This window comes from Struthio camelus, chromosome 2 (genome assembly GCF_040807025.1).
Source record: "Struthio camelus isolate bStrCam1 chromosome 2, bStrCam1.hap1, whole genome shotgun sequence".
Taxonomy (NCBI): Eukaryota; Metazoa; Chordata; class Aves; order Struthioniformes; family Struthionidae; genus Struthio; species Struthio camelus.
In genome coordinates this window covers 273,771-296,934 of record NC_090943.1, presented here as the reverse complement: position 1 = coordinate 296,934, position 23,164 = coordinate 273,771, and the positions used below count along the sequence as shown (strand labels likewise).

Sequence of the window (23,164 nt, the reverse complement as noted above, 5' to 3'; positions counted from 1 at the left end):
CTGAGGATGCAGCAGACACTGGAGACTTAGCAGATTTTATCTGTAAATAATACTTGTCATTATAAATCATATATAAAATACTGTAAAGTCACGTTTATGGTATTATAAATATTATAAGTTCACTATAAAATTCGCATTACACCATCTTAAGAACGTTTATCTGGCTGCCTGAAGTAGGAGAATGAATCCAAAATGTGAAGTCGGAGCCATTGCATTTAATGCATTGCATTGAATAGAAGCAAGAAATTAAGTCTGGACTTTGCAGAGGGAGAGGAGGAGTGCATCGGGAACTTGAAGGGACTACACAAGGTAGGACAGTTCCAGCAAACTTTGATACCTGGTTCTTATTGCTGATAGAAGCCTTAAGGACTGAGATATGTACAGGATCAGCTTGAGGTTGTATTTGCTAAGCATATGCCAGAATTATGTTATATTTCACATTTCCAAAGCTTGTAACTCTGATTCTGTTCTTTCTCTTAGATGTTCTTATTTCTTTCTATAGAAGGGAAACTGAGGCAAAGAGAAGGTAAAGCCAGAATTGTCAAAAGCCTCTGCTAGCTGTGTACCCCCAGTTTAGAGCCTAAGACTTTCTTTTTTTTGTTCTTTTTCCCAATAACTTAGCATTTTTATAGCCCTTTAAAGCATAGCTGTGAGCACTGAGCTCCTGTGCAACAGACCGCAGGGTTTCCAGCTGGGCACTCAGAACAGGAGGAACACATTATTAGTGACTGATTTTGACAGGTTTTGGTATAAGTGACTTGTATAATATTACTGGGAATTTTGTGGCTGTGTGTGGAACAGATTCCAGCTACCCAAAGGAAATATTCAGCTCCTTAACCCTGGACTGTCCACACTTCCCCTGCTGCCTTCTGCATTGTTCTTTTCTGCATCTTGTTCCTACAAGAAATTCTTTAGAGGTCCTACAGATAGCAGACCACTTCTCTACACAATCCTCCTCAAGTACCTGCTGGCCCCAGTCTGCCAGTTGAGGTCCAGTACTCTTTTCCATGTGGGCAGGTGCTGTGCAAGCACTGGCCTATGCCAGGACTACATTTGTGCCTGGATGAGGTGGCACTTGCACAGAGCTGCTGGTCAGCACCACCATACCGTGCTGAGCTCTGTCTCCATTAGCAACACTGTCGATTCCAGGTGGGATTTGTAGAGCCCAGCAGTGGGTGAAGACCTGCTAGATGCACTGTGAGCATTGCCGTGGGTGCAGGGAGCGTACTGCAGTCTAGACCAGCCTGGTCTGGTGGACCGAATGCCCTGCAGTGCTTGGAGCGTGCTAGGTGCAGTGCTGGAGCGTGTATTTGCATTTAGTTTCATCTGAAAGGGATCCATTTTGTGCGCTTGGAGACTGCTCAGCAATGTGAACCGAAAGCGCTGTCCTGGCCAGAACTCAGTGCTGATGCATTTACCCCTTGGAGGCTGTGCTGCCTGGCTGCTGCTCGGTCAGGCTGCATGCCGAGGTGGAGAGGGACTGGCGCAGCCCGCTTGTTCAGAAGTCCTCGCTTCCTCCCCTCCACAAATTACTCTTTGGCACCTTCTGAATGCAGGATGTCTCCCAGTGATTTCTGTGGCAGGGTGGTCTGCTGGCTGAGGGAGCGTTAACGTCTTGGTTTGGAGGAGTTTACTTGGGCTGTGCGTTGGTCGCTGTTGGCTATTCATGCACAACCTCGGAGCAGCAAACTGGGGTATTTCAGGATGAGTTTCCTCTTCCTTTTCAAGGGATTCATTGTTACCTATAGTGTCTATACGTCATAGAGGTGTTAATTTCCTGTGTGTTTTATAGAGTCCGTGAGCTTGACACATCCTCAGCTTTTGATATGTGACACACAGTCTCTGCACACGTGCTAATAGAGAGACACCAGACACAGGAGCTAGGTGCTTGCCAGCCACGTCTGCGGAGGCCGATGCATCTGCCTCCACCTCGCTGGCTGCCAGGCGTCGGGGTCACACAGGGCCCTTGCAGTTGGGAGGCTCGGATTCGCTCTTCAGTTCTGTTAGGGACTCCCTGGGTGACTGGCAAATTACTTCTCGCAGTGTCTCAATTTTTCCATCTGTAAAACAGGAATGATTATGCAGAGCATTCCTGCTTCCCAGAGGGGCATTGCAGCACTGGCACTGTGACACACTCTGATATCTCACCTGTGGATCCTGGTGATGAAGTACAGTACTGAGTCGCGCTTAAGTTCCTGAGCAAGGCTACTGTTGCAGGGTGTTGTAAAGACATGTCGTGTCATGTTGGCAGTGATATTCATGGTACTGCAGCATATTGCATCCTTAGGTTTTACCAGTTGTCTCCCTTTAGACAGTCAGCTGACTTATTCTAGCTTTTAGGTAGGCAGCTGAATGTTTTTTCCAGAAAGAGTCTGCTCTTATGGGGGAATGGAAATGCTTTGCACTAGTGATGAAATCAGATATGGTCAGGTGTTTGAGGTTCATCTGGAATGGCAGAGATGCGCAGCAGATCTGAACTGGGGCATGCTGTGGTATACCAGCTGAGCCTGCTGGTCTGTCGATTGTGAAGCCGAAGGGCACGCTTGCCTTTCATACACGCGCTGAGCTGCTCTGCTGAGTTATCCTGGACCCTGCATGAATAAGCAAAGTTGTTACTGAGTTGTACCAATTGGATAGTGTTTGCACCAGCCGAGAGAGGAGTAGTATGGGTGTATCTGTCTGAGGCAGAGTGGTGAGGAGCAACTCAGAGGAAATCCCTTACGAAAACCCTTAGTTTACACAGTTTGTTGCAGCTCCTTGTCTGCCGGTCCATGTTCCTCTAGAGTCTATCTATCTTCACTACCTCTGCACACCGTTTTAGCTGCACTTGAGCTATTATGTTAAAACACTGGTAGCCTATTCAGTCATATGGAAAAACTATTACTGTTGTATCAGTCTCCAGCCTTACTGGAGGCTCTGCAGATGTGTGCAAAGACACTGCCATGCTCAGAGTTGATGACCAAGCAATCTGCAAAGCATTAAGTAGTTTCAACAGTCACTTGGTTTCTGGAAGGACCTCATGCTGCCTTTGTCAAAGCATGATTCCTCTAGGAGCCAGCGAGTCAAGAATCCTGCCTGGGAACAGAGCTGCCAGCTGAGGCCGTCGTCCTTGGGAGAGCTAGAAGCCATCAGCTGGCCATGAAAATGAGGTCTCACCTCCTGCCAAGTGCGCAGGGTTCTCTGCAAGCATGGGAAGAATCTGGCTTCAGATCTGCTCTTCTCTTTTCCTTGCAGGCTTTCTTTTTCAGTAATCTGACTGCCATTCTCCTTTGTGGCCTACCAGGGCAGAGTACTTGCATGTCATCATCACCCGGCAGTGTGGTGGGGTCCTGGCAGTCCCACATCTCAGGGCTCCTGGTGCGAAGAGGCAAGCCTGGTGGAGAGAATCATGCCCCTCCTGGGTGATTTACCTTCTGTATTTTGGACTGGAGATTCCTGGAGCTGTGGCAGTTACTGCCCTTGGGTGAGAATACAGGGTGGCAGGGTCAGAACTCAAGTGTCCTGGCAGCCAAAACGTGCTTGGCCTGTTGCTCACTGAGGGCCCTGTGACATGCAGGCCTTCCCTTCCTTCCTGGACTCTGCGATCAGTCCTGACGTTCCAGTGCTGCTTTGGTAATTCCTCACCCCCGTCCTGGGGAAGAAGGAAGACATTGCAGCTCTCCAGCTGCGCAGGTCTGTGAAATAGCTTTCTCGGATGTCACTTCGCTTGTGTATGAATCCTCAACACTGCTTTGTAATTTATTTTCCAGTTTGAAAATGTACGACAGCCCAGCTTGCGGCATCTGCACAGGGATGGGTTTCTAGCTTATCGATGCAGCCACCTGCACCTTGTCAACCCAAGAATGCTACTCACCTATCTCTCAGATACTCAGATACTGACCCCTCAGTAGCTACAGGAAACCCAGCGATAAGGCCAGTCTTTTCAGTTGCTGAATGGCATATTACAGCACAAGCTAGATTCATAGCTTGCCAAAAATGAGCTTTAGGCCATTGCCATGATGTGACTTATACATGGTCAGCAATCATGTGCTTCAGGAACATGCAGGGTAGGTGTGCCCAGGTACACCTTGTGCCTGTGGCCTCAGGCTTCCAATAGGCTGCAGAACATCACTGCAGGTAGGTGGCCCTCACTTGATGTACCTTGAGGAGACATAGCACTTGCACAGATCTCTGCTCTGCACTACCCTTTCACTAGCTGGGGAGTCTGACCTCTGCAGCTCCAGCACCTGCACTTCATCTTTCCTCTAGAGACAGAGCACCAGCTTCCCCTGCACACAAGCTCCAGGATTGCTGACAGAAGGACCTAATGGTGCAGCTTAGTTCTACAGAGATGGCTGCTAGTGTTGTAAGAACATCCAGCTGCTCTGCATCCCTCCAGGTCATCACAGCCCTGGTTCTGCTGCCTGTCCCTGAGGTGGCCTGCTCTCCCCGATGTCCTCACCAGCGAGGCAGTGTGCCCAGGCTCCCATCACTCGGACCCGTCTTCCCCAGTGTGCTCCAAGTCCTCTGGTGCTGGCGTGGGCAGGAAGAAGCTTGCTGAAGGAATCAGAGCACGGGAGGGAGCTGCCAGCGCCTGCTCCCCCCACCTCTCCCCATCCCAACTCTCTCTGCCCTCCCTGATGGGAAACCAGAGATTGATTTTCTCCAACCCAACAGTATAATCACTAACCCTAATTAGAGATAATTACTGGGACTTGATACACTTATTACTTGCTAGAACACTAAAGGAGCTGTGCATTGCAGGGCTGAACAAGGAAAAAGGCCTCAGTGAAAGTGGGGAGGAAAAGAACAGAGGAGAGAAAAGAACAAGGCAGACAAAAAGCTGTGATGTGAGAGGGAAGGGACCAGAGCCCTGCCTAGGGAGGACGAGAGTGGCGAGGGGAGCCAGATGGGCCTGCAGCTTCAGCACACAGAGACAGCAAGCCAGACCCATCGGCTCCAGTTGGAGTTATAAGCATCCTGCGTTTCTGAACATCTGGCTCTGGGTGTCTTCCACAGGGCACCTGGGAAAATGAAGAAGGAGTAATTAGTAGCCACCTGTGAAAAATCTCAGTGTAAATAATTTGCCCAGTGTTGCCAAGGAAGACTGGGGTAGTAAGGTACCTGGTATTCTTCTGGGGTGGGCTGAAGACCTTTTCCACAAAGCCACTCTTTCTTTTCCATATAGATCGTGCATGTGCTGCAAAAGGAGAAGGGCGGGCGAGCGCCTTTTTACAGGCAACAAACTCATCCCCTTTCTGCCGCCACCTAGGCCCTGTCTCGGCTCATGTTTCCTTGGGCGCAGGCTGCCCCCCCGTCCAGAGACCCTCGCTGCCCGCTCCTCAGCTCCTCTGCAGCATGGGGATGCCGGGCTGGCGGCTGGATGCTGCTTCTGTTGTTGGACGGCGTGAGGTGCCACAGAGGAAGGTGCACAAACCTGTTGCTCTCAGTTGAGGGATAGTCATCCTATTATTTCCTATAAATCCCATATTTGGGCTTATTCTAAACATAGATTTTCATATAAATGAATCTTGCTATTCTTAAGGGTCTGCCCAGAGCAGGGTGTGTTATTGCTGTTTGTTCCTTATAGGAGCAGTGCTTGTTCTGTCCAGCAGGGAGAGGTCCCAGGGACAAGTCTTGGAGACTTGTGCAGAACTTTAAGCTGATCTACAGTCTCTCTTGATGTTGTGCACACCAGGTTGTTGTATTACCATGTACCCAGCAGCCTGTGTGGGCAGAGCAAGCAAGGATGTATTAAGCAAGTTATGAGTGAACAGCTATAGAGAGTGTAGGTACCAACTTGGAAGCAGAAGTTACGTAAGAAAATAAATTATAATTCCAGCTTAAGATGAGCTGCCTTTTCAGCTGGTTTGTCATGTTACCTGGCATTCCTGAGCTATGTGCAGGTGGTTAGAGCTGGGTTTTGACCATTCGCAGCAAGAATTGTGTCCAGGCCCACAGTTCTCCAGCAAGCCCAGAAGGTTCTGGGTCTGCTTCCTTCCTTCCTTCAGTTTTATATCAGACGGCTTCCTGCTTCTGACTGTGAATGCAAATAGTGATTTGTGTCATTACAGCTGGTCAGTAGCATCTGCCTCCCATTCCAGTCTTGGTGATCTTTTTTGGACCTTTACATTACACAATTTCTTTTTTGTTTTGTATTTTAAGCAGTAGTGTGCATCATACATTTTCTGTCGCTTATGATTTCAGGTCTCTGTAGAGACGCTGAGTGACACCTGTAGTCGTACTGATAGACCAGAAGAGAGGTCCAAGAACCAGGAACGCTGTTCCTTCGTCCATTCCCCGCTTCTCATTCCCAGCACTTGGGTCTGTGTGTCTCAGAAACAGTTTCTGAAGTATTTCTCTATAGCATGTAGGAGAGTAAGTTACATTATCGCAGCGTTACTCACTGGAGAGTGGCTTGTGGCACTAAAGCTTCCTCAGGTTTTCTAAATCCTATTTATTCAGAGAGGCAATGCAGCCCCCATGCATACTGCTCCAGTTACGCTCATCTAAGTAGATGGGGAGATGAATTTCAAAACTAAAAATTAATAACAGCTTAGGTATAAGTAACCTTGACTTTGAACGCAGTGATGTTCAGGCAGAATAAAATTCAAATCAGAAATATAGAGTAGCAAATACACACGCGCGCGCGCGCGCGCACACACACACACGTGCACAAATATATATATCTGAGCCAATTTCACAAAGCTGAAAGCAATTATGAGCCAGATCATTTGGGAGAAAGAACTTAAACAAAAAAAAGTGAAGCATAATTAGGAGTTTTTAAAGAACATTTCACTGGATACCAAAAAATCACAATCAAAAGGAAGGTTGCATTGCTTAAAATATATTAATCTGGGTTAAAAGGAGACATGAACTATTCACTCTTTCTCTGTTCAGATAGCGACAGAATGCACAGGAACAAAAGAAAGTGAAGGGGGAATAAGCTGTATTGTGTTACCGTGCTTTACACGTGGGTATATGTATATAGGTGTTATGTATATATATAAAAAATAATAAAGCAATTGCTAAGTATTGAGTAGAATTGAAAGCCACGATACGTAGATGATTGATCATACAAAGGTGGTAGTGTATGGCCACCTAGATAGATGCTCTCTCTGCCGTTTAGCCCTTTGCCAGAGCTCCACAGACAAACATCCGCTGCGAGTGATTAATTATGAGCAGCCCTCGAAGTGACCCTTTGGCTTTGTGGGAAGCATTCCAGCTCCTGGCGTTCCCAGACTTGCTCTGGTTGCAGCTGCACAAAGGGTTCGTTTCACTGTGTTATTTGGGTTCACTGCGTGTGGAGAGGTAGTGCACCTTGTGCTGACCAGCTTCCTCGTCTCAGGGTTAGCACCAGTCAGCTTTACAGAAGAAAGTAAGTACAGTGTAGCATAGTTATACTCTTGATTAAAAACTTAAATGCAAAGTTACCGGTTAGGTGAGAATACCAGCAAAACACGACTGTCAGGTAGAGTTACCCACCCAGTTCCTCCGTAGGGATATCAGCGCCTCAGCTGATGGGAAGACTGGCACTGCACACCATATCAAAGAGATGCTTAGTTTTGGGGAACCTCTGCCCAAATCTGTCGCCTTTACTCCTTTTCTCCAAGAGAGAAAGACAGGCCTCTCCTTCTCTTTCATAACTGCTTTATTTAAAACAACTCTTGCATCTTGGTTCCTTCCTCCAGCACAGTGTCACGTGTTGAGCTCATAATAATTCCTGTGTTTTTCTTGTTTTTTCCTCCCTATTCTGTTCTCTGAGGTACCACGTGAAAATGCAGCAGGGCCTCCCCCCGCAAGATACTTTGATTGTGCTCTGTACTTAGTTTGCTTCTGGTTGAAATGGCTGCCTTGTCCGCAGCATCTTGGACATTGTTAGAATATTTTTTAGGTCGTGAATCGTGAGAATAGTCACTGTTCATATGTCTTATCAAGCTCCTAATCTCTAACTTTTACGTTTCCATGGAAACTCTGCATAACATACAGATATAAGTGATGGCTTTAGAATCTGAAGCTCGTTTCCCAACTCACCTTCCCTTCTCTTTGCTAGTTTCAGGAGCCTGCATTACCATGGTTGCACAAGGGGATATGGAAAAAGGTAACCAGCAGAATTAAAGACAGTGAAAGATTTCTCAAGTTTATTAGGAACTAAGGAATCCTAAAAACAGCATTGATTCATTACTATATTGAAATTGTAGAATGGTTAATAAAGAATTAAAAACAAGGAGTGTTCAGTAAATACCTCTGTTTGATATTTGAGAAAAAGCAAGATGGTATGTCTTATCACAGAATGATGATGAATTCTTCACATTCCAACTGTAATTAGGAAGCATATTAAACAGCAGGTAGGAGATTTAGACATATTCAAATCAGCAAGTCTGAATTACTTAACTCAGGAATTTTAGAAGATCTGGTCAAGGTCTTTCTCAGCTGTTGGTGGCAACTGTCGGTTTTGGAGCGGGGAGGAATTCCAGAGGGCTTGAATTCCAGGGTTTCTGATGTCCACAGTAGTATGAGGATGAAACTGATGATAGGTTCGAAAAGGTTCAGGGAATAGCTGTAAGAGCAATTAAATGATTGTAAAATACGCCTTATAGTGAAAGATTCAAGGAGCCCAATTTGTTTAGTTTATCAAAGAAAAGGTTAAGAGATTATTTCAACACCATCTGTAAGTACCTACATAGAAGTAGAAATTTGATAATAGAGGGCTCTTTATCAGACAAAAATAGAGCAAGATCCAATGGCTAATAGTTGACGCAGGACAACTCAGACTAGAAGTAAGGTGCAAATGTGAACAGTGAGAGTGATTAACCATTGGCGCAACTTATCAGAGTTGCTGTGATTTCTCCGTCACTGGCAATACCATAATCGAGATTAGAAGATTTTCTAAAAGATATGTTGTAGTTCAGGCAGGAATAAATTAGTGGCAGTCCTATGATGTAATTTTATGTTATGCAGCAAAGATTAGACATTCACAGGGCTCCTTCTGGGTATGTGTCTGCATGTCCTGTCCAGAGTCCCTCGCGCTGTTCTGGCTGGGTCCTCCTGTTATCCCCATAACTCAAGTCACCCTTTCTTGGCGATGAGGCTGCACCGTGTGTGGATAAAGCATGCTCCAGCAGGCTCAGCTTGCTCTGATTGGGAACGTGATTCAGCCTGAGCTCAGGCTGGAGTAGGAGGGGTAGCTGCAGCTGTCTGTGGTTTCCCTGCGGTTTGAGCGCTCCTGGTTTCGGAGGATTTCAGGGGCAGCCCTCATGGCAGTACCTGTGTGCAGGCTGCTCCGTTTTGCTGGATTCCTGCTGGGGCCGCGTGTAGTCAGCTACCATCTGAACTGAGGGTGACCTATGTGCGTGTCACCTTGACGTCTCACCAGTAGAGAAATACGCCCATGAACTCTGATCTGGGAGATGAGGGTACGAAACAATAACCCCATCATGGTCAGCTTCTCCTGTCCTGCTGGAAGCACCTTGATTTTTCGGTCCTCAAAGAGATGTCTGGACTATGCAGAGCTGTTTCTCCTTGTGGTGTTGGTACCTAGCCACATATTAGCGTTGGCAATAGCTAGGGTGTTACGTAATCTCTTATCCAAGTGCATTTGTCCGAAAATTTGTTCTCCAAAGCAGTGCTAAGAAAGGAGAGAGATTCCCCCTGCGTCAGAGCATCTGTGAAGCCCAGTGAAAGGCAGTAGCTCTGACTGTGTGCAAGCTGGCAGGTCCTGATGGTCTTGCTCAGAAGCAGGGCTGGGAAACCTCAGTTGCCTGCAATTTGTATCAGTGATTTCACACAGATACCCACCGTTGGCAGAACTGGGAAGGGCATCTGTCATCTCTGAGCATGCCCCGCTGTGCCTGCGGGGTTGTATAGGTGCTTCTTGTTGTTGCCATCTCCTGGGAAGAACTTCCTATCGATGTCTTTCAAATGACACGTCTCCATCCCTAGTACTTCCGGTTGATAAACGCTAGCTGGCATATTTTGGGCTTGTTACTGGTAGGAATTGCTATTTCCTACCAGGAAAGGAAGGAACTGCTATTTTTTCAACAAAACAGCGTGCGGTACTTTGTTCACAAAACTGACCTGATCTAGTCACCTCGGAGTCTGACCCTCTGCATGGTGGGGCAGGGGCAGCTTTCACAAAAGCAGCAGTAGGGTACTCCCAGGACAGCCACATTCCTAGACTCACAGCAGCTGATCACCCATTGATGAAGAAGGGTGAATTATGTCTTTACCAGCAGGGATTTTACAGGCAGTCCGCTTAACCAGCCTATTGGCTTTCACTTTCCCCCAAGAACCAGTTGATCTCTAGGAACTGAAGAGTTTCCCACCAGCTGGAGGTGGGTATCCTTCCAGACCATTGCTTGTGCTGTCCAGAAGTGTGGAGCTGCTGTGGCTGCCTCACTCGCGCTTCTTTCAGGGAGGCTTTTGAGACGTGGTCTGGGCTACAGATACCAGCAGAATGCTTTAGAATCAGTACACCAATGTGAGTTTAAGTAATTGTAGTTTTGAATGGAAATAAATATTTAGCAGTTGGCAACAAATACCTTAAAGTTTGGTTGGGGGCGCGGTAGCTGACGACTCTTTGGGATATGGTTAGACAGATAGTTAGCAGCACTAGTATGTGGTGTGCTAACTGTGCATGCTATTAGCCTGATGCAGTACAAAAGAAAATAGGGTTTCCTTAGTACCAGGGTGACCTCCGTGGGAGTCCTGGGCGAACTCCGTTATCCCGTCACACCATCCAGCCTGCAGTCTTTGCTGCAAAGTAGCTGCTTCCACATGTCTGGAGGAGGTATGCCTCCTCCTTTGCTGGAGCAAAACCTGGCACTTAAAAAAAAAAAAAAAAGATCTGTGCTCTCCTGGGCCCACTGAACATGGCTGGATCCCCACACTGGTCTCCAGCTTGTGCCACTTTCAAATTTGGAATGCCGCAGCCCGCAGGAACAAACCTGGTTTACTCCTCAGTGGGCCCGTAACAGCCGCCTATCACTTAGCACCTCTCGCCCAAGAGAGCAGCGCTGAGATGGGGCAGGCGCTCAGCGACTGCTTCCAAAAACACATTTGCAAGTAACTGTCTGACCATACCCTGAGACCTTGCCTCCTCACCATGCCTCCACGACCTTGAGGAAGTAACAGCAGTGGAGATAGGGTGCCTCGGTGGGGGGGGTGTCTAAACTCTGACTCTGTGAAAATCCTTATAGCAAAGATTGAGTGTCAAGAAGATTAATCTTAAAGATTCCCAGGCTCTAGGTCCTGGGAGGGGTCATTTACAGGTTGTAATAGACATTTTTAGCATCCTGCTGGAGGCATCTGTGTTTTGATCATTCTGTTTAGATTCCTATATGAGGGTCATCACCGTAGAACCAGCGGCTCACTTCCATCCCTGGAAAGGTGATGGAACAGCTCATCTTGGAGGTCGTCTCTAAGCATGTGGAAGACAGGAAGCTGATCTGGAGTAGACAGCATGGGTTCACCAAAGGGAAATCATGCTTGACCAATCTGATAGCCTTCTATGATGGGATGACCGCCTGGGTAGATGAGGGGAGAGCAGTGGATGTGGTCTCCCTGGACTTCAGCAAGGCTTTGGACACTGTCTCCCATCACATCCTCCTAGGTAAACTCAGGAAGTGAGGGTTGGCTGAGTGGATGGTGAGGTGGATTGGCTGGATGGCAGAGCTCAGAGGGTTGTGGTCAGTGGCACACAGTCTAGCTGGAAGCCTGTATCTAGCGGTGTCCGCCAGGGGTCACCACTGGGACTAGTCTTGTTCAATGTATTCATCAGCGATTTGGATGAAGGGACAGAGTGCACCCTCAGCAAGTTTGCTGGTGATACTAAACTGGGAGGAGTGGCTGACACACCAGAAGACTGCGCTGCCATTCAGAGGGACCTGGACAGGCTGGAGAGTTGAGTGGAGAGGAACCTCCTGAAGTTCAACCAAGGCAAGTGCAGGGTCCTGCCCCTGGGGAGGAATAACCCCATGCACCAGGACAGGCTGGGGGTTGACCTGCTGGAAAGCAGCTCTGCAGAGAAGGACCTGGGAGCCCTGGTGGACAAGTTGACCATGAGCCAGCAGTGTGTCCTTGTGGCCAAGAAGGCCAATGGTCTCCTGGGGTGCATGAGGCAGAGTGTTGGCAGCAGGTGGAGGGAGGTGATCCTGCCCCTCTCCTCAGCCCTGGGGAGGCCTCACCTGGAGTACTGTGTCCAATTCTGGGCTCCCCAGGACAAGAGAGACGTGGCACTACTGGAGAGAGTCCAGCAGAGGGCTACAAAGATGATGAGGGGACTGGAGCATCTCTCCTCTGAAGAAAGGCTGAGGGCGCTGGGCCTGTTCAGCCCGGAGAAGAGAAGATTGAGAGGCGATCTCATCAATGTGTATAAATATCTGAAGGGAGGGTGTCGAGAGGATGAGGCCAGCCTCTTCTCCGTGGTGCCCAGCAACAGGACAAGAGGCAACGGGCAGAAACTGAAACCCAGGAAGTTCCAGCTGAACATGAGGAAAAACTTCTTGACTGTGAGGGTGACCGAGCCCTGGCCCAGGTTGCCCAGAGGGGTAGTGGAGTCTCCTTCGCTGGAGATATTCAAAACCCGCCTGGACACAATCCTGGGCAAAGTGCTCTAGAGAACCCTGCTGGAGCAGGGAGGTTGGACTAGATGATCTCCAGAGGTGCCTTCCAACCTCAACCGTTCTGTGATTCTGTAATCTTTCCCCAATGCATTAAGCAGTGTGACTAAATGTGTCATGTATTGCTTTTCCTCACACTCTCCCCAGAATGAATCATGCACTGAAGAATCTTGTTTCAGTCAGATTTTAAAGTTTGCCTAGAACTTTTTGTACTTACACGCTGCTTTGTATTTAGGAGAGCTAAGATGGGACAAAGCTACGTCCCTTGCGCTTGGAGTGGAGAGTGGTGAATTGTGTGACAAACGTTAGTTTCTAGAGGTCTGTATTCCTGCCGTGGCAGCCCCCAGGAGAGCTGGGTAATCTGCAGCTTGCCCTCTTGCTGTTGAGGGTTTTGTTGTGCTGGAGAGGTATAAGTGTTGGTTATGACTTTGTCAGTTATGACTGTTCTTGATCCTGGAGCTCTAAACAATCTCTTAGATATTCTGGACCTAGGACTTGAAATTTCTTGAAAGGTCTTAAACTTGGCTGGTTACTCTACAAGAAGTCAACGTAAAACACAGAGGGTGGGTTTGTTACGCCTCTATAAGAGCAAAGAAGTCATGACTGAGACAGACTAAGCACCCAGCTAGCCTTGTAGCATTTTCCAGGAATGGCCAAAAATAGATGCCATCACTGCATTGCTCTGTGCTGGTGGTTACTTCATACACAAATAAATAGTGCGTTGGGATAATTCAGCTGAGAAGTGACTGAAGTATAAGCAACTGAGGCCAAGCTGTTGTATCCACTGGGTGAGGCCAAGCCTACTGTTCAGGCAAAAACGATGACCCATCCATGACTAATTGTGCTATGCCAGAACGTAGCATGGGTGAAGAAACTGAGACTGAGGCTAACTCTAGACCACACTGATGACTTCATTGGTCTTGGCCTTCAGATTTCACTGTAGCAGCAAACTTTTCAAAGTATTTCCTCTACTACCAGCCTCACTTTTTGCCTTGCTCAGGTTCAGATAATCTTGTCTGAGATTATCTGAACATAGCTGATGTGATGAAGCACAGGCAGAGCAGTATTTCTCTCCCATCTGAACAGTTATCCGATTGGCCACCCTTTAATGCTGAATAAATCCAGCAAGGGAGAACTGTTCCCTTTGGGTTATCAGCAGAGAGGGAGTCTAATGATGTGAAGACATTTTTGTGTTGCAGTCTGCTGTGTGCATTGGTCAAGGGAGGATGAACCTTCATGACACCGTCCCCTTTCTCAGGTTGAAATGGCACTGTTCCTTGGCTGACAATGTCAAACAAAGCAAAAAGGTTAGACCAGACAGTAATCACCGATATCTGTCCTGTGTCTGTTGGTGCACGGAGTATATCCCTCTGTGCAGCTGACACAGTTTCTCTTCCGTGTCCTGGCCAGAAGGCAGACACCAGGCCTCTGTGCACAACGCAGAAGGGGGTGGTTGGATGCTGGTGGGAGGAGGTAGAGCTGATGTGTACAGGCTTGATTTCTTCATTGCTGGTCAGATTATAGTGTGTTCAAGGAAGAGAAGGAATATTCCTTTCCTGACTGAGGCTGTGGATATTTCTGTATTACTCCTATTTAAAAAATGTGTGACTTAGCAGATCCATTCACTTTGTGTTGTTATTACTGGCAGTCTCCATTAGCTCAGGACAGCAGGATGCAGGATGTGTGCTGCCTTTACATTTTTGTACCTGTTCCACCTTGAATTAGTTTTTTTAAGGTGATAGGTTGTCTGCTTAGTGCAGACATTCTTGTCATTATGGTGTGATCCAAATCCCATAGAAACCAGTAAGTACTTTCCCAGGGTTTTCTGAATCAGGCCCATTAGTTCCAGAGTGTGCATCTTTGTGCTCTGTGCTAACTAAATTTTAGTGTGTTTTTGTTACCTCACTTTTCAAAGCCATACAGACCTGTATGATATCTTCATCTCCTTGGTACTGGCAGTGCTTCCAACCTAATGTCACATAGAAGTTTCACCAGAACCCGCATACTGTTTTGCCCACAACTCTATTGAAAAATGTTAAATTAGATTTGTCCAAAGATCCTCAAGTGACTCTGCAAATGATCTCCTTCCCATCTGATAATACCCCTTTTTGTTAACTCACCTTTATCCAGGTCTGTGTGCATCCACACTTTAATGAGGAGTTTCTGATTTGCGTTGCATTGAGTGCTTTGCATGGTCTTTCTGCCAGGGTCCACTCTTAGGAGAATGGTGTTCACTGTCATGTAATCAATTAGGCTTTGCTTCAAAGGGCATCATGAAGCCTTGCCTGCTGGTGAGGTCACACTAACATGTCTGCATGAATCTCTTTTTTTCAAATTTTGAGGAAACAGTGATTGGAAGAACTTTGCTTGAGGGGCTGTAGGCAGGTTCAGAGAGAGTTCAGGTCCTGGAGGCTTTGGCTCAGAGAGGGAGGTAGTGTTTTACATGTAGCCTTTTGTTTATCTTTCTCTTTGCTTTCCTGACTTAAAGGGAACGTATCAAGTAAGGGTTGGTGGTGTCACTTCCAATGGGATGTAATTTCCGAGGGCTCTAGCCTGGTGAGGACCACCTCGCAGGTCCCTGGGACAAGGCAGAGGTGGGCAGCCACAAGGGCACTAAGCCAGAGGAGCAGCAGAGCTGTGAGGACATTTCTCTGCGTCCAGGAGAATCCAGGCATCCGGTGTAAAGTTAGGGAAGCTCCTGGAGGGACGGGAAAGGCTGATCGAAGCTGTTCCTGGAAATCATAGCTGCACCAGCTGCTGCTTTTTCAAAACGGCACCGCTCGTTCTTGACACCCGCTGCTGGAAAGGCAGGGCACAGACTGGGGACAGGACTGGTGTCCCCCCGTCGGACGTGGGGCGGTCGCTGCGGGCAGGAGCGGCGCGCGGCGCAGTGCCTGGGCGCTGGCGGTGGCTTTCCCAGGCACGTCATCTTCTCGGCGCTCTTGGCTTGGCGGAGGCCCGGCGCGGTCGGGGCGGGCTGGCCCTGGCAGCGTGGTCTGCTGCCGCGGTGGCCGGCGGCAGGCTGACCCGCGCGGGAGGACGGCTCCGGGTCTGGACCTAGCAGCGCCAGCGCCCAGGGCCAGAGCTGCGGCGCGTCCTCCTCAGCCTTCGTTTTCTGCTGTCGGCGCTCAGGCGTCCGCTGCCTTCCCCCTCCGCCGCGCGGTGTGGCAAAACCGGGGCGGCCCCTGGCTGGGGGGCGCGGGCCCCGGCCGCTCGCGAGCGCCACGTCCCTGCCCCGGGAGCCCTCCCGGGCGGCCCCCGGGGCGGAGGTGCAGGCGGCGGGGCGACAGGCCCCTCGGAGCCGCCCGGGCCTCCCCTTCCTCCCCGGCAGAGCAGCGACGTCCCTGCTCCGACGGCAGCCGGCTCCCTCCCGCGAGGAGGCAGGAGGAGATGGATGCGGCAGTCAGGAGCGGAGCGCCAGCTAATTACCCTTCCGAGTGTGTCTTGTAAATTAAGGGCTAATTAGAGGCAAAGTCAGTGTCATGGTTTTACACGTGTTTCTGTGGCGCTGAACGAGGGGAAGGGAGGGGGAAGCGCCCAGCAGCCGGTCTCCCTGCGGACGAGCCCGCGGCTCCCAGCGCCTGCCCGGGCCTGGGCTGGGGGACGCAGGGCCGGGGCCGGGGCCGGGCAGGGGGCCGGGGACGGGCAGGGGGACGTGGGGGTGCCGGGCAGCAGGGCTGGGGATGGGGACGGGGCCGGGGCCGGGCAGGGGGCCGGGGACGGGCAGGGGGACGTGGGGGTGCCGGGCAGCAGGGCTGGGGATGGGGACAGGGATGGGGCCGGGGCCGGGCAGGGGGCCGGGGATGGGCAGGGGGATGTGGGGGTGCCGGGCAGCAGGGCTGGGGATGGGGACGGGGACGGGCAGGGGGACGGGCAGGGGGACGGGGACGGGCAGGGGGATGAGGATGGGCAGGGGGCCGGGGACGGGCAGGGGGATGTGGGGGTGCCGGGCAGCAGGGCTGGGGATGGGGACGGGGACGGGGACGGGCAGGGTACGGGGACGGGCAGGGGGATGTGGGAGTGCCGGGCAGCAGGCATGGGGACAGGCAGGGGGCCGGGGCCGGGCAGGGGGATGTGGGGGTGCCGGGCAGCAGGGCTGGGGATGGGGACGGGGACGGGGACGGGCAGGGGGCCGGGGACGGGCAGGGGGATGTGGGGGTGCCGGGCAGCAGGGCTGGGGATGGGGACGGGGACGGGGCCGGTCAGGGGGCCGGGGACGGGCAGGGGGATGTGGGGGTGCCGGGCAGCAGGGATGGGGATGGGGACGGGGACGGGGACGGGCAGGGTACGGGGACGGGCAGGGGGATGTGGGAGTGCCGGGCAGCAGGCATGGGGACAGGCAGGGGGCCGGGGCCGGGCAGGGGGATGGGGACGGGCAGGGGGACGTGGGGGTGCCGGGCAGCAGGGCTGGGGATGGGGACAGGGACGGGGACGGGCAGGGTACGGGGACGGGCAGGGGGATGTGGGAGTGCCGGGCAGCAGGCATGGGGACAGGCAGGGGGCCGGGGCCGGGCAGGGGGATGTGGGAGTGCCGGGCAGCAGGCATGGGGACAGGCAGGGGGCCGGGGCCGGGCAGGGGGATGTGGGAGTGCCGGGCAGCAGGGCTGGGGATGGGGACGGGGACGGGCAGGGGGACGGGCAGGGGGACGGGGACGGGCAGGAGGATGAGGATGGGCAGGGGGCCAGGGACGGGCAGGGGGATGTGGGGGTGCCGGGCAGCAGGGATGGGGATGGGGACGGGGACGGGGACAGGCAGGGTACGGGGACGGGCAGGGGGATGTGGGAGTGCCGGGCAGCAGGGATGGGGACGGGCAGGGGGACGGGGACGGGCAGGGGGACGTGGGGGTGCCGGGCAGCAGGGATGGGGATGGGGACGGGGACAGGCAGGGGGATGGGGACGGGCAGGGGGATGTGGGGGTGCCGGGCAGCAGGCATGGGGACGGGCAGGGGGACGGGGACGGGCAGGGGGATGTGGGGGTGCCGGGCAGCAGGGATGGGGATGGGGACGGGGACAGGCAGGGGGACGGGCAGGGGGACGGGGACGGGCAGGGGGATGAGGATGGGCAGGGGTCCGGGGACGGGCAGGGGGACGTGGGTGTGCCGGGCAGCAGGGCTGGGGATGGGGACAGGGATGGGGCCGGGGCCGGGCAGGGGTCCGGGGACGGGCAGGGGGACGTGGGGGTGCTGGGCAGCAGGGCTGGGGATGGGGACGGGGACAGGGACGGGCAGGGGGACGGGGACGGGCAGGGGGATGTGGGGGTGCCGGGCAGCAGGGATGGGGATGGGGACGGGGACAGGGACGGGCAGGGGGATGGGGACGGTCAGGGGGACGTGGCGGTGCCGGGCAGCAGGGATGGGGACGGGGACGGGCAGGGGGCCGGGGCCGGTCAGGGGGACGTGGCGGTGCCGGGCAGCAGGGCCGTGGATGGGGCCGGGGCCGGTCAGGGGGACGTGGTGGTGCTGGGCAGCAGGGATGGGGACGGGGATGGGGCCGGGGACGGGCAGGGGGACGGGCAGGGGGACGTGGCGGTGCCGGGCAGCAGGGATGGGGACGGGGACGGGCAGGGGGCCGGGGCCGGTCAGGGGGACGTGGCGGTGCCGGGCAGCAGGGCCGTGGATGGGGCCGGGGCCGGTCAGGGGGACGTGGTGGTGCTGGGCAGCAGGGATGGGGACGGGGATGGGGCCGGGGACGGGCAGGGGGACGGGCAGGGGGACGTGGCGGTGCCGGGCAGCAGGGATGGGGACGGGGATGGGGCCGGGGACGGGCAGGGGGACGGGCAGGGGGACGTGGCGGTGCCGGGCAGCAGGGATGGGGACGGGGATGGGGCCGGGGACGGGCAGGGGGACGGTCAGGGGGACATGGCGGTGCCGGGCAGCGGGGACGGGGAGGGAGCAGGCAGGGGCCGGGGACGTGGCGGTGCCGGGATGGGCAGCAGCCCCACCAGGGCTGGGCCCGCTGCGTGCGCGGCGGGGTGGGCGGGATGGGCGGACAGGGCTCGCGGGTGGTGCTCTGCACAGCGGCAGCAGAGGAAGCGGTGTTGGCCCGGGCTGGGTGCTCTGGTGAGCGGGGTGGGGGCTCAGCCTCGCTGGTGGCTCTGGCACGTCTGCAGCGAATGAAGGGTGCTGTGCGTTGAGCGTCTGTGCAGGGCTGATCTCGTACGCTCGTCTAGCCCATCGGGTGCCTGCCTTGGTCTCCTGGTGCATCTGCCTTTCACTGGGGGAGGTTTTGACCTACCAAGCGAGTATTTCAGGCACTCTGCAGCTTCAGGCAGCTTTCAGGCGCCAGTGACGTTTGAATCACAATTTTTAGGTGTTCATGGAAACTGCAGCGTCAGAAATGCAACTTTACATACAGCGTTTGGGGCTGGGCATTTATCGATCCAGAGACTTTACAGGTCTCTATTCCTTATGGAAGGCCCAGGCATGAGGCACTGGAGAGCAAAACGAGGCAGGTTTTGTGCAGTGAAGACACAGTCAGATGAACTGTTCTGGCCATAGCAGATCCAGCCGAGGAACTGCTCATCTAAGTGTTCATCTGGCAGCTGTCTGGCCTGCTCCTGTGGATGGATCCCGTTTAAATACCGGGGCTGTGGAAGAACCGGCTGTTTGTCTTCAGGCCGGCTCGCTGCACAGCCGCAGGTCGGCTGGCGCTGGTGGGCGGCCGGAGGGAAGGGGCCGGGGCAGGCAGTGGCTCCGGTCTCGCCAGCTGGACGTGCTGCTGTCGGAGCAGCTCCCTGACCGTGCCCCGTCCTGGGCCAGATGGGCAGGTGCAGGAGTCCCAGCTCAACATTGCGCCTCGGGGCGCAGAACGAGGAAACGCAGCTTCAGCCTAGGGGAAGGGCCGATTTGCTGGCCCCAGAGCTCCCGTCCTGGTCTCTTCCCCAGGGCACTTGCTGCAGCAGCGGCTGGGACTGAATGCCATAAGGAGAAGTGCAAGGAAGTGCTTGTAGCAGGCAGATGTGGGGCAATCCCCCTAGGGCAGCGTGCTCCTCCTTAACAGATTGCCTGCAGCCTTGAGCGGCAAGATTTTTCACTCCTTCTCAAAGCTGCTCTGTTTGCTATTCTGAAAATTTTGGGTACTCCTATAGTTCAGAAACACGTGACCCATTTTGAGTCTCTTAGTGATCTTGCCCTCCCGGCTGCCCTTATCCTCAAAACATTCCTTTTCTAATGGTTCAAGCTCCTGGGCAGCATCTCAAGAGGTTTCCAGGCGGGGAAGAGCCATTCTCCGCTCGATCCCCACCTTAGACCTCTGCTCCTCTGCTTGTCCCTTCCATGTTCTCCATCTCATTCTCCATTTACTTTTAGTGCCTCCAACATTTGTGGTTTTTGCTAGGGACACGCAAGCGGTAAAGGTGAGGAGTGACGATGGGCGCGTGGGTTATGGGGCAGATTTGTGTTCCTCCAGGTGTCTTGAGGCCATAGTGAGGGTTGTGAGCAGACCACAAACTCCACCGCCAACGGTCTGGTGGAGGGGGGAGTCGTGTGTCAGGATGCCAGTCTGGGGTGTCACAAGATGGGAGTCTATCCTCCTGCAGGGTCACCCAGGGGCTTGTCACAGCAAGTACAGGTCAGCTCTTTCCTGCTCCGCTGTGCTTCAGAGCGGCAGTCGGTGCGTGCTAAGCTCGTGGCTCTCTTGCAGGTGCCCCCCATTCGACCAGCAGCACGTCGCTGCACTCGGAGCGCTCCATCAGCGGCATCAACCTGGTGGGCTTCAGCTCCAAGCCAGACGGCATGCACCAGCGCTCCTACTCCGTCTCCAGCGCGGACCAGTGGAACGAGGCTGTGGCCATCCCCAGCAGCTGCCCCAACCCCTGTGAGTAGCTCTTCTGACCCTGCTCCTCGCAGCTGCCCGCGGGGGGAGGTTATTTGGGCAATGGGGAGGCCGTCCTGAGCTCTCCTCCCGCGGCTGTGACAGCCCAGAGTTTGTTCAGCGTGTCAGCCAGTCTCTGGGCTCTCGTTGGGCCTGTCCACCTTGGGGAGGGCCAGCTGGCCGTGCCCGGGCACGCGCCGGAGCAGCCTTCCCCAGCCGAGGGGTGCTCTGACCTCTCCTCCGCCTGCCCACACTCGGCTTCCTGGGTAAGGAATAATGAGCACTTTCGCCCATCTCTGCTCCTCGTCAGCACCCTCACCCCCCAGATTTTGGGACAGGTGAACGAATAGGAGTAATTCCTGTCTCCTGTGCAGACGCTGACTGTGTCCCACCCCCTCCCCCCGCGCTCACTCGCTCTCTGTGATGTTTCAGGACAGTTGAGTGAATTAAAATAATTCATACATTTCCCAACGTAGCCACTTTGCCGAATTGGAAAATAAATGCTTTTGTGCTGCATTCATCACTCCTTCGTTCCTGGCTCTGCCGCTGCACTAAAAAAGCAGTTAAATGCACATCAAGAGTGGAGGAGCCATTTCCATGCCTGCTCGCCCCTTGTAGTTCTCATTAGCGCGGCAGCCGCCCCCCCGCTCGGTCCCAGGGGCTTTCGCAGTTTAAAGAGAGCCTCTTTATGATCATTACCGGAGTCCGACTGTGCGGGCGCCATTTGCAGCTGAGGAGGCTCCTCATTTGTAACTGTGAAAAACTATCAATTTCAGCGCGCCTGATGCAGCGGCTCCATCATTGGCCCCATCAGCTCCCTGCTGGAAGCGAATTAATCAGACTGTTACTGCTGATGGGGCAGCGCAGGCGACGGGAGCGGAAGGGCGCAGCTCTGAGCATTAATGTGCCGGCAGCCCTCGCCCCCGCCCCTCGCGCGGACACGGTGCAGCGGGGCCGGCGCCGCTCCTCGAGCACCGGCAGAAGCGGGGTGCGGGAGCGGGACCCGGGCTCCGCTGCCGTCCGTCCATCCGCCCGCTTGGAGAAGGTCTCCGGGAGCGCGGCGGGGCCGTCCCCTGCGCGGCGAGCTGGCTGATCCCCGGCGCGCCGCCCCTTCCCGCCCCTGGGAACCGCTCGCCCCGGCGCCGGAGCGTCCTGGCAGACCGCGGCGCGTCCCCCACGCTGTGCAGCGGCTGCGCGTGCTGGCGGCCAGCGGTGCAGTCTGCACACGCGTACCTTCGTGCACGCGTCCCCGTTGTGGTTCACCCCTCCGGACAGGGCCGGGGCAGCGGGCTGCCCCAGGGGCCTCTGCGACGAGGGGCGCGGGCACAACTGCTCCCACGTGGCAGGTGTCAGCTCTTTCCCGCAGCCCCGCTGCAGAGGCCGGGTGTCTGGGGCAGCCAGGCTTCGAGCTTCACCAGCCCCAGCTCTGTCCTGAACATCACAGAGAGCGCGTCGGCCTCTCCGCTCCCGCTCCGCGCGAGGAAGCCTTCTGTGTTTGCTGCCACCCAAAGCAATCTACCTATTTCATGCAAAGCAACCCAGAGATTGATACAGATAGGAAGCGAGATGCTGCTGCTTCTCCCGGTGACACGGAGGGGGTGAGATGTCGACGTGGTGCTAATTGTATGTCTCAAGCACCGATAGCTGCCTGCCGGCTCCCCGGGGAGTCCCCGCTCCACGGACAGCCGTGCGTCGGCCGCAGGGCCCTGCGGTCGGGGCTGCTGGCCCTGCTGTTAGCCGTCCGGAGACACGCGGCTGGGCAAGGTGGGCTGGGGGGACCGCTGCCCCAGGGCAGCAGCTAGCCCAGCTTTCCTGGGGGCTTTCTGGAGCAGTGGCATAGCCGGTTGCCCCTACTTAGAGCTGGAGAGTCTGTCACGTGTACTTTGGCAGGGAAAACAGCCTTTTGCTTCCTTCCATCATCTGTATCCCTTCCTCAGGACTGCTCAGGGCTGTCCAAGGCAAGGTTGGGGCTGGGGAGGTCTGGAGCCTTAGCATTTGGGAGGGCGAGCAGAGACCTCTCCCTGGGCGCCTCCTCGTTGGATGGAGCAGCCCTGAGCTGCGCACTTGGATCCCGTCTCTCCTGACCAAGCGTGTTGGCAGCGAGCAGGAGAAATGGGTTCTCAGAGTTATGAGGGACGGGGCTGCCGGGGAGGAAAGGCAGTGCTGCTCCCAAGGTAGGTCCGCCACTCCGCTCCAGGGCCAGGTGAAGCCAAAGGGAGAATGCCTGTACACAGAGCTGAACCGTGCACCACGCTCCTCGCACTCAGTTATGCTGCTGGGTCTGTGCAGCCCAGATCCAACTTTTCTCCTCTGTGTTTCCAGCTGTAAACTGCAGGGCAGAGTGGGGAATATTTTTCTGCTTGGAGCCAAATAGTTTTCTCGGATCCTTGCAGGGGCGTGCAGAGGATGCAGGCTGATGTTATAGCTCCTGGAGATGAACTGCCTCCTTTGGTTGCACCTTGGAGAGTAATGGAAGAGGTGCAGGGCAAGCTGTATGGGCCATGTAAACATGCTCCAGCACATTTTACATTTCTCCTTCATGGGAGGACCACTATGGCTCACCCGTGGTGACCCAGGAGCTGCCCTTAACCTCAAGGTGGCTTGGAGGAAGGAACCAGGAGGCACCAGGTGTCTCTGCGGAAGGATTCCACCTCCAGATTCCGTTGGGGAGGTGGGGACCTGGAAATCCTTGGATGAATCCAAACAGCTCACCTCTATGGTGCTGGAGAAAAGCAGGAAGAACAATCTGTAT

The 23,164-nt window shown here is 54.2% G+C and overlaps 1 protein-coding gene across 1 annotated transcript in view; it reads left to right on the top strand.

Annotated features, from left to right (window-relative positions):
* Positions 1–23,164, top strand: part of AGAP3 (ArfGAP with GTPase domain, ankyrin repeat and PH domain 3) — a 119,762-nt gene that overhangs the window by 78,786 nt on the left and 17,812 nt on the right. The window contains exon 12 of the mRNA XM_068933872.1: positions 20,242–20,415. Coding sequence (XP_068789973.1) covers positions 20,242–20,415 — 174 coding nt within the window. The remainder of the gene's footprint in view (positions 1–20,241; positions 20,416–23,164) is intronic.